This window comes from Tribolium madens, unplaced genomic scaffold, assembly GCF_015345945.1.
Source record: "Tribolium madens isolate multiple individuals breed KSU strain unplaced genomic scaffold, Tmad_KSU_1.1 Scaffold_96;HRSCAF=242;Tcas5.2_LG5, whole genome shotgun sequence".
NCBI lineage: Eukaryota > Metazoa > Arthropoda > Insecta > Coleoptera > Tenebrionidae > Tribolium > Tribolium madens.
The window spans coordinates 4,402,737-4,414,629 of NW_025401068.1; the positions used below are offsets into that span (position 1 = coordinate 4,402,737).

At 29.5% G+C, this 11,893-nt stretch overlaps 2 protein-coding genes across 2 annotated transcripts in view; both read right to left on the reverse strand.

Annotated features, from left to right (window-relative positions):
- LOC123012543 (zinc finger protein 584-like) overlaps window positions 1–2,967 on the reverse strand; it is a 33,725-nt gene extending 30,758 nt beyond the window's left edge. The window contains exon 1 of the mRNA XM_044410548.1: window positions 2,589–2,967. Within this exon, the coding sequence (XP_044266483.1) occupies window positions 2,589–2,748 (160 nt within the window). The 5' untranslated portion in view covers window positions 2,749–2,967. The remainder of the gene's footprint in view (window positions 1–2,588) is intronic.
- Window positions 2,968–5,469: 2,502 nt separating this feature from the next.
- Window positions 5,470–8,103, reverse strand: LOC123012886 (general odorant-binding protein 19d-like). Its single transcript, XM_044411078.1, has 2 exons — window positions 8,039–8,103; window positions 5,470–5,900 (listed from the first exon to the last, which is right to left on the reverse strand). Exons 1-2 carry the CDS (start codon window positions 8,058–8,060, stop codon window positions 5,470–5,472), a joined length of 453 nt encoding a protein of 150 aa, XP_044267013.1. The 5' UTR covers window positions 8,061–8,103.
- Between the last annotated feature and the right edge of the window lie 3,790 nt (window positions 8,104–11,893).

Below are 11,893 nucleotides of genomic sequence, written 5' to 3' on the forward strand. Positions count from 1 at the left end.
GGTTTTTTGTTTATACAGATCTACTTACTATTAAGTTAGATTATGTTGTTAGAATATATTATTTAAAAAAAAATAAAGCATAGATGTACGGGGTGATTTTAAAGTATATGCAAACATTTTAACAGATGATAGTAGACCTTAAAAAATGTCAAAATAACTAAACTTTGAGTAGGTACTTTATCCGAAAGTTTACATTGCTAGTAGGTAGTCAGTAACATTTGAGATAATAAAAATCGGATTTACAAAAAGTGGATGCAAAGTTTTTACCGTTTTATGATTTTTTTTATATGAGAACACTTTTTTCTCTGTCTGTTTTGGATGGTTTTTACTCATTTTTTAAAAACAATGTAATAGAATTTGAAGAGCTAACTTTAGAGATCATATATTTATTTGCAATTTGAGTCGGTAAATTTAAAGGCTGCGCCCCAAATTCAAATTTATTCGATAAGGCAAGTTGAGTTATTTTGACTTCTTTTAGCTCTACTTGTTAAAATATTTCGACATACTTTAAAATCAGGAGTAACAGACAATTTTTTAACTCTTTAATCTTTAATTTTTTTATTCTATACTCAATTAGTCAATGTTACCCATAGCAAAACGAGCGTATGTCAATTCGATCACACCAGTATTAGGGGGTCTGTAAATTCGACCACGATATTATACATCCAAAGGATCAACTTAATAAAGGAGAGATAAAATTTAGCAAAGATTAAAATCCGGTAATAAACAGAAAGTTTAAATCGGTTGGACTTGAACCTTGGGGAGGATAAAGTAAAGAAAATATCAAGTAAATGTAAACTAAAACATTTTTATTTTATTTAATTAAATGAATTTGGCAAATCATTGCTACATACTGATTTAACAAATGTAAATCTAGATATTGTTTTCACTTATATTCATAAATTTTTTGACTAACATAATTTACTTTATTTTCAACATTTTTTCTTCTTTGCGCTTCTTGATTTGACATTGTTGCTAATAACAAACCGCTTCCGTCAAAGCAAACTAAAAGTCTAAAATGTGACCGTAATTGAATGTTCGAAGTTAAATTTGACCACTATTTTAAACTACCTCTCTCTTATTGTTTATCTAAATCATAAATACCAAAACTTATCAATCTCAAACCCCCGCAGGTATTGGTGGTCGAATTGATCCGTCTTCCTAATTCTCAACTTTTACCGTAAGAGAATTAAATTTATTTGGTGGTCCGAGCAAAACGAAACAAGCGTTATTCCAAAAATCTGTTTCTCTAAAAAGATTATTTTGATTTTTCGTGCTAAAAGTATCAAATATAAGGCTATACAAATGAAGCACAACAGTCATATACATATTTTTAGTATTTTTTCTATTAACAAAAAAATTAATAATAAATTTAAAATAAAAAAATTAAAAGAAATAAACAAATACTAAACTAGAATTTTTCTTATACCTATTTAATATATCAAAAATTCAACTAGGTACATTTCTGCTGATTAAAAAGTGAGCTATGACTTTGAAATTAAATTGGCAACATTGAATTCTTAGTAATTGCTTGCTTCAGGTGAATGTTATGCCTGCGGCCACCGCGGGCAAAAGAATGACGATTATGACAATAAAATTATGACATTTGTAGGTATTTAATAGTTAATATTACCAACTTAATTTTAAAATCATAAATCTACTATACGAGTATGATCAAAAATTTCATTGAAATATACAAATAAAACGGCAATTGAAAAATTACTTATAAGAAGATTTTTCAATTTTTTTTAGAAAAGCGTGACTTTTTAAGAAAAAATCTAACTTTTTCTATTGTCTACAATGTATACACGTCAGAGTATGTTATAAGCATTTTTTGATATTTTAATCTGAGAGTTATTAATTAGTATACCTACCTATCGCATGTGGATGAATAACTAAATTAAAAGCACCTTGTACAAATAGGTAAAGGTATACAGGGTGCGCCAGATCTCACGCCCCAGAGAAAAATCCCATGTAAAGTAAGATACCAGGAACATGGAAAAAATGTAAAAAAAATTCTATCTATAAAAATTTCGAAGTTATGAGGGTTTAAATTTTGTACATTGACTTTATTTATTTCTGTTGGAAAAAGAATTTTCCATGTTTTTTTGCTACAGGCTATTTAAAAGAGGATACAAGAAAGTTGTATTCTAAATTGTAACTTTGTTTAATGTTATTTGTGGCTTTTATTGTCAAAATTTTTGTACTTTTACTAAATAATTATAAATAAACATATACAAGATCATCATTAAATAAACAAAAAATGTCAAATGACAAAAAAATAAATGTCAAAATTTTTTGAGATAGAATTTTTTAAACATTTTTTTCATGTTCCTGGTAACTTATCTTACTTAAAAATTTTCTCTGGGGCGGGAGTTCTGGCGCACCCTGTATATTAATTAAAAATTAATTAACATCATTTGTTTCTTCTATACCTTACTGTATCTCGTAGTGAAATCGAGTGTGAAAGTTATTTTTTTTAATAATTTCAAACTGTAAATAGTTTAGATATTCTATGTTTTATATTTAATCTATTTGACATCTTCTAACAATAAAAAAATTTGCATTGCATATTCAAATTTACTTACGGTCTCGTCCTTTGGGCGTTACGACCGTGAAGGCGCTACTTCCCGGCGGACTCGACGGTGCCGAATCGGAAACATTTACCGGACTACTCGAATTTTCCCTCGTTCCACTATTACTATAGTCCAAAGGCATCGGAGGATGCGAACTCAGCTCTAAAGCCATTTGAAAAAATTTCAAATTTCAAAAATATCACAAAAACACATCATCTGTTGCTTTCAAAACAAACACGTTGCCGCTCGTCACATACTCAAAAGCTCCCGAATACCCGCATATGCCACATCGGATCCGAAACCGCAAAAATCAATTTTGACAAAAAAATGCGACGATTTTTTATCAGTGTATGTTTTGGAGCTTTATCTGTGGCAACGCGTGTTGGCGAAGATTCAGTCGACAGTCAACTGTTTGATACTGGTGTATTTGAGTTGATAAGCTTGAGTTTAATCTTTGCACCGCCCTGTATTCTGATTATGGACTCTATATTCCCGTGCTTAGGGAAAAGGGCGGCAACGCAACGCTCCGACCACGCCCCAAAGACCAATTGAATCAATGAATGAAATACTATGTAAGATATTCTGATTTAAAAATTGTATTTTCTTCTAAGTATACTTGATGCTTCTGTTATGGTAAATAATATTGTTCTCTTCTCGCATCATTAAAATACCTAATCAACAAAAAATAATTAAAATAAATAGGCATCTACCAATTATAGTAAGTACCTACTTACATATATGTAATTTGTTTAAATAAATTAATAAATTTGAAATTACTTACTTAATAATAATTTGAATTTGTAAATATGACGTTTGTCACGTCTTAGGATTTTGTTATKATTATCATATGGACTCAATATGCACAGGATAATTAATCTTGTTGCACTCTTGTTTTTTGTTTGTATAATAATTTTATTTTAATTACTTCCAACTTGATCTCCACTTCGTAACTTAGGGTTGAACGAATTTAAATTAGAAAGTGTTGGAAGTTATCTCATTTTGTTCCATTCTCCGCGTTTGCAGTTTTCACAAAGTTGGCTCCTGAACTTAATAGACAATTGATTATCCTTAGAGAGCTTTATTCCCTCTGTTACGGAACGAAGTAGTGGGGAATAATGTTCATTTATTGGTCGAGATTGAGAGCACGCCTTCTACGATGTTGCCCGCGTAAATGTTTGAAGTCCTGTTGTTTATTGCTCTGATCAAGTCTGATGAAATAAATTAGCATTGATTGCTTCCAATAATTTGTTAAAATAGGTTGGCTGATGTTCTGATTAATTTTTACTCGCATAGGTTTTTGCAAGTCATAGGGGGAATCATGGTTATCTGTGCATGATGGTGGGCTATAATAGAGATAATTTCGGTATTTATTGCTTGTTAGATATCAAATAAATTCTGATGTAAAGCAAAATTAAACTTTAATATTGTGGTATTTTTTTTATTGAAACAAATGTTTCTCAGTTTCTTCAACTACAAATTTATGAATTCGGTTTTCAAATTTTTTTGTTTTATTGCAAGTCAGATACTTTTTTAGTAAGATATTTTCAGAACTAGTTGTAATCTCTTTAAGATCTGCAAATTTTTTCCTAAGATTTTTTTTATTTTTTGTTAAAGAGCTTAAAATTTAGTTTTTAGTTTCCTAATTGTCTTTTGTAATTCGATATTTCAATAAGTCTTACACTAACATTTTAAATGTTGTTATTAATATTTTTATTTATTATTTTTTTAAAGTTAGACATTTTTTCAAATTTGAATGTTATTTTTTAGATTAAAAAAATACGTTCTGGCGGCAAATCTGAAAGAACAGGAAAGAATGTGAGATAGCTAATTTGTCATTTTAACATTTACAAAAAAAATCTCTTTCGTTTAAATAAATCTTTATTTGTTTTACAAAAATTTATCACATGAAATAAAARCAATATCAAAGTTCAAGGTTAAATTTAAAAAAATATTCTTTATCAAATGTGTACCATAAAATAAAATCTACCTGAGTATAATAAAAAGATTGAGTATAAATTTATTTGTGCTCAGATGTCTGCAAATATGATTTAGTATCGAGTGTCACGTTATGATCATGATATAATTTTTTTCCAGCTTTGAGATTATGATTTATATTAATACATATTTTGAACAAATTTGAAAAGTGAATATTTTGAATTAAATCAAAATGTGAATTTTGTAACTCTTTGATTAATAGTCTTTTTGTCGGCTGAGGAGAGACTGTAGGTGTTAGGGTTATGTAGAATRCCTAAAAAACCATAAATATCTGGTATAATGGTGCGATAATCCCGGAGCGCGAATTAGTGACGTCGTGAATCAGCATCTAATCCTGTGGGAAACGACACCAGTTCCTTTGTCTATCTCACTTCCATGTCTAATTGTTGTCTTTAATCCCTATTATTGTCTCCGCAGAGGCAAAATAGCATCGAAACCGTCATCGTACAATGCTCGCTAAATGTATTTTTCCTCGTAAAGTGTCATAAACGTCACTTTTAACCGCGTTAAAATTCTTGCGTATAATGCGCCACGCAAAGTGGGAATTATTTTATGATGGCACTTAACTAGGTATATTCGTGCGAATTTGTCTCAAAATGGAAATATGATTGTACTAAATGCTCCCCTCGTTCTTTGATATAGTGATTAAGAAAATATCAGAGGAGCCGTCCTTTCAATCTTCCTTTTCTTTTAAAATCGTTTTTAATTAAGCACCGAAAAACTCAAAGATTGTGGAGCTTCTTTAAAAGCTCCACAAAGAAGTTGAAAAATTACAAAGCGCGAACGGTATTAAAGGAAAATCAAGAGGTGTTAAAGTCTTATTTGAAGTGCGAGGGATTTGTTTGAGAAGGAAATCTTTTCAACACTTTATTTCTACACACAAACAATTATTACTTTATTATTCACGAGGCGAGGGTATTTCAAAACCGTGAGATTTCCCATTTTTGATGACACATTCGACCAAGCGTTTGGCAGTTTCGCATTTGTCTTCGCCATTTCCCAATTCGCCTTCACAAGTAGCCGATAGTTTTTCGAGACTTTCCAGTTTTGCCTTGTCATCGCCTATAAGTGGTTTGAAGCCTTCTACCATCCCACTTTTACTGAACTTTCCATCTTGCATTATTTTTGCGCTGTCAAAGACACATTCGAGCATGCAGAAACCTTCATGAGACTCGGGCATTTTGTGCATTTTTAGTGCTTCCACATCTGCATCCGAAGCTCCAACCTTGTCTTTACAGTCCATCATTACTTTTCTTGCGTTTTCCCTTATTTCATCTTCGTTCAAAGGCTGAGCGAAAACTGTCGTTGAAACCGAAAGGGCGACAGAGACTGAAACAATTTTTCAATATCATTTTTAATTATTAGGTAACAAAATTACTGTAATGCACAATATTTATTATTAATGCATAAAACTATAAAACAATAAATGATGTCTGAATTTTAAACTTCTTGTAAGGTACCTAAAGCAAATAAGGTCCGGTGCGTAAAAAGGCCCACCGTTAATTTTTCGTTTAAATTGCAAAGAAAATTAAAACCATATAGCCTACGTTGGACCTCCAGCCATCTATTATCAATCATACTCAAGTTACTCCTAGATATGTTTTTTAGTTGACTGCAAATGGTGAAATATGTTATAAAATGATGCGTCATTGTGTTGGATGTTAAAATTAAATATTTCTAGTTACATATCAATACATGTTTTGAAGTTTCTTTATTTTTTTTTTGAATTTTTTATGTTGTTTTTTGTTTGTTTATTAAAGATTTTTTTCCTTAACTTATGTTAGTACGCTTAATGAAAAATCCTATCTCAAATTTTAAATATGGGCCTTATCTAATGTCGATGGTGGGCCTTATTTGGGGCTAGAAGGTTCCAAAAAAGGCCCTTTGTAATATTTTATATTTATGTTAAAAGCATGTAGAAAAAGTAACAAAACAAGCATTTTTGTGGTACACATTGTTAAACAAAAGTTCAAATTACAATTTCTATAATAAATCCAAACCTTTGCATATTTCAAAAAATATATAAAAAATCGTAAAAATTAAGTGGGCCTTATTTGCTTTAGGTACCTTATTAATATGTTTACTGTAGGCACAAATTTTTTTCTTTTACTGGTAATTTCTAAATAATTTTAAAGGTGTAGCATCTAAACAGAACATTTTTATTTTTGAACTACAGAAGATTGTACTCTTTATGTTAGCTGATTTTAACATATAACAATTTTGCGAAAAATATGTGTACCTAATGTATTTTTAAGATGTAACATCAAGATAAAAATGTTTTTACAATTAGATTTTTTTTATAATAAAACATGTTTATCTTTATAAAATTTAAATAAAATAAGATAAATAAGAAAATGAGATACATACTAAAACAAAGAAAAAAATTAAAACACCAAGATTTATTTAACAAGCAAACTGGAAAGTTATAAAGTAGAAAAAAGCAAACAAAAATAAAATGACTGAACTGAAACTAATCTGAAAAAATCATTTTAATATCATATTAATGAAGATTTAAAAGAAATAATGAGATTGAAAGTATACATAAAATAAAGTCTCGTCAGAAATATTTGAAACATTTCTGATTAAAAAATATAAAAACAAAAAAAGTGAAACAAAAATAAAGACAGGAAATAATAAACAAAAGTTAAAATAAAATATAAAAAAGGAAGAACAAAAAATATAAAAAACGAATATTGGAGAAGAGATTCCCAAGCTTAGAAACGAAAAAAAAACAAAAACATTAGAGAAAGGAAGTAGTACATAATGAAGAAAAAAATACTGTACTATAAAAAATACTAAGCTGAAGAAGTTGGTCAAGAAGACATAGTTTAACAAAAGTTAAATAAAAATTAAAAAATCAGTAAATATAATTGTTTCCATCCTGCATTAGTGTAATGTTATTCACATTCTGACGACAGGGCTTGAAATGTATAAAAGCCTGTATACTGTCATAAATATACAACTAATTTTGTTACAAAATTTTTTATAAAAACCAAAAGAAAAAACAAGAAAAGCCATGTTTATAAAAAGTGGACAGCTAAAACTTGATCATTTTATTAATATTATTTTTTTATATACCTTTTTACAATTTACAATGTCAGGTGATAGAAATTAAAAATCAGAAAAAAATCTTGTATTCTAATAAAAGTAGTTTTGTACTTTTTTACTTTAATGTCAATTTATAAGTTAAGATTACAATTTGCCTAACCAAAAAATTGTTTTTTCTTTAATTTATTTCAAAACAAAAACTTTTGTGTTAAAATTAATTGAATAATAGAAGAAAGTAGGTACATTTTTAAGACATACTTTTTTAAAATAAAAGTAATTCTTTTTTAAATAATTGTATTCAAAAATTAAGTTTAAACAATTATATACTCGTACGTGCAAAAACATTGTATGTATTTCGAATGAACACAAATTGTTTGAAAAGTTGCTTTGACGGGTACAAAATAAAAATCTTCACTCACCAAAGATAACGAAACAATTCATTTTGGAAATAAATTTCTGTCATACGTGGCGTGACAAGAATGAATGAAAACTGTGTCAATTTTATATAAATAATCCTAATCATGATCATCATCATTATCATCACTGACCTTTTCCGGTATAAAACAATTCAGTTTGTTGTTTTCAAAATGTAATTTATCTTGTTTGTGCACTTTGAAAAAAATGTTACATTTTAAAAATAACACAAGACAGCTCGTATATTCCATATTATCTTTTCTTTTGTAAATAACAATCTACTGTGTGTAACATATAATTTATGAAATTGTACAATCAGTAAGGATTTGTTTTGTCAATGGATAAAAATCGAAAAGTCTCTCGATTGAGTGCAAATCGTTCAGTAATTAAATTTGAACTGTATGACATTAGTCGAATGAAAATGCATTTTCTAAATGGACTGCATAAAAGAGTTGGCATCAACACATCGCGTGTCTATACTCCACGTGATACGGAAAACGATAAGGGTCTTAATATTATGCGAGGTCAGATTAGGGGTGGAAATAAAGAACAGTGCATTGTCTGTTTACCCCTTTCGTTTATTTTGCGGCAATAATTTCGTTTTATGTAAGAGTGTCGTAATCAATGATGGATTTTGTGTACTCTCACCGGAAACGTCTCATTAATTAAAAAATAAAATAAAACACCCTCGCTTTCATAAACGGGCTGTTTTCACCGAAAGCATAAAAAATTTTCACTCACAAATATCCACAACTCAATTATGAGATTCGTCTAATTAATTTAGTAAAGATTAAATCATGTAGAGGTGTAATTACGAAAGAGTCGTATTTCATGCAATACACCAGAGGCTTTGAAATGCACCCTCCTTTCAAATTAACGCCGCCATACCCCGAATCCAATAAAGCAAAAATCAAAATTTTATCGAGATATTCGTATGCAAATAAATTATAAATCATTGGATGTCATAAATTTTGGGTTTTGTGTGAACTTAATTATATAAAACCGCGTCATGAAAGTTAATTTAGTCTCGCCCCGCCATACTAATGTAACAATGTGTCTTTTATTTATTTTGTGATATCGTGGCCATAAAACTTAACCGTTTTCAAATAAACGCACTAAAAAGGTCAATTAATTACAGAACTGTATATATCAAAGTAATAAATCAATTTAAAAGCGATTAATAATCTCGAACAAATACAAGAAAACTGAAATTAACGTCAGCGCGAAGTGTTATTTCAGTGGAATTAAGCTTTCCATTATTTGAGCCGCCGAACAAAGCTTTAATTGAACATGTGATCGCACCCTCTTCGCGTCGGGAACAAAGACAAGTCTGTTTTGTGTTTGATGACTAAATTTCAATTTTTCAACAATACCTATTTTCATTACTACTGTGTGGCTGATGAGAAAAACTCTATTCGGGAAGATTTAGCTTCTGGAAAATAAGTAAAGACAGGGCGTATACGGGAATTAATCGCGGGCAGTTTCGAGAGCTGCTGGGTTTTAACAACAGGTTAATGTCGCGTGAAGCCAGCATTCACTTGTTTCATTTGTCTCTATCTGCTTCCCCTGTTATGTGTATTTACCCCCGAGGGTTGACGATTCAAGGGCTAAGTCCTCAAAGTGGACAATGGAAACAGTGAAGAGTTCGACCGAAATAATTTATTTTTCAATTTATCAAAAGTTTCTGGGTGATGAATATTTAAAAAATTATAATCCTTCAAAAATGCAATGGGACCTAGCATTTTATGACTTAGTCGTGACGTGAACATATTTACGTGATAGTATTAATGTTTTAAGTAAAATAATACCGAAATAAGCTCTTGGATAAACAGATTATTATAGATAAAACAAAATTGTTGCGCCAGTACATTTTTAGATTTATCTGATTGTCATATTGGGTAAGACATGAAATTGATTTTTATATCTTACAATATTATGTTTTCGATTAAAGATAACTTTTTTTTCAAAAAATTGTGCTCATATTAAAACCTTTGTTGTGTTGTACATACATCTATTAAAGAGTTGCTCTTGCCTTAAAAAATCCAAAACTAATTCATCAAGTGTTGAAATGGTAGAAATAACTAATAATAAATTCTATTCACAATTATAAAGTAATAATCAAATTACCTTGAATGTGAAAAGTTGGAAAGTATATGAAATACTCATAGTTCGGGTTGGGAGTGGTCACTTTCTTATCAGTTGGTATGTAATATGACGGTTTGAGCAGTTCCCAACCAAAAAACTGACAAGAAAATAACCACTTCCCAACCTAAAGTGTCAATGTCATGATTTTCAAAATTTCAAAATTTGATTAATTTTTTATTGGCTTTCTGTTCTTTAGAGAGGATGATTGTGAATAAAATAGTATACAAACCTTAGTGGTCGTTGGTTCATCGTACAACCTCGGCTTTATTGCGAACCTCCCACCTCACACCTCGGTATATAATCTACTTTTAATTTAACAAAAATTTTAAGAACTAAGAAAAATAATTATTTACATTAGGTATACGTGCGGTAGGTATAATTTTACAGCGTGGAGTTTTAATACTGAAGCTCGAAACTAAGCTGAGAGCTTTAATAAAACTGAACGCTGTAAAATACAAAAACTAAACTTTTTGGTCGAAGACCGTTCTTCGATTAATTTAAATTTCGATTTGTCAACACATGACGGGTCTATGGGTTTACTATTTTCACCACGAGATGGCAAAAAATTGTTTTTTTCGGCCTCCGTCTAAAATTAATGATTTTCCAATCGTCCAAATCGTCTTGAAAACACCCATTTGCGTGTCGAGGCAAGGAAATAAAAACAGGGTTTTGTAATGAAAGTTTTTGTATTGGTAGCACTGAGTGACACTGAAATGTCAAGTCTGTTTTGTGTATCACACGGCCAGAAACTGTTTTGCAAGTGCTTGCACTTGCAAAATGACAGTTTCTGGCCTAGTACCTAATACAAATAACTATTGTGTATTTTTGAATACTAAGTAGATAAATTTGTGTGGTAACTTCTCTCAGTATTAATGGACTTTATTTATCATTTATCATCAAGTATCTTTTTTTTCGGAGTCTCTGAAAACCTAAAATTTTCTTATTATTTTACAGCACTGCGTGCGCGAAACTACACAAATGCTTTGTAAAAATCAGATATCGTAGCTGTCAACAACGTGTAAAAATGTTAAATACAGTTGTCAAAACCAAAAAATATTTTAATTATTGAGGAATTAATAAAGAATTTTGTATTGAAATTCAAAATCTGAAATACAAATAATATACTGTATGTCCCCATATTGAGTTTACAAGAAGAAAAAAATCTTATCTTTGATTATACACCAAAATTTCAAAGGAATAACATTTTTTGTTTATTCTAAAACGAACAAATCTGTAATTAAAACTTTATCATTCTAACTCAGTGATGGAAAGTAATTTTTTTATTTTGTTTTTTAAGTTCCATCACATTGGCGGTTTTATTTTTTTTTTAACAACGATGCCACTTTAACGATTAATTAATTAATTAATTGAATAATAATTGCCTTTATAAAAAATGACTTTATTTTTTCATCTCAAAGCTGTTTCTTTGAGTTTCGATTTCTTAAAATGATGTTTTTCATAAACATTTTTGTTATTTAACTTGCGTAAACTTATTATTTGTCAAAATGACATCGTTGTCAAAAAATAAAACCACCAAGGTGATGAAGTTTAAAACGCAGAGAAAAACAATTAAGTCCAAAATCAAGAGAAAAATAAACTTTTCTTTTCTCTGAGTCAAAATAATGAAGTTTTAATTTCAGGTCAAATAAAAAATGTTTTTCCTTTGCAGTTTTAGCCTAAAATCAAAGATATTTTTTTTTTCACTTGCAAACTCA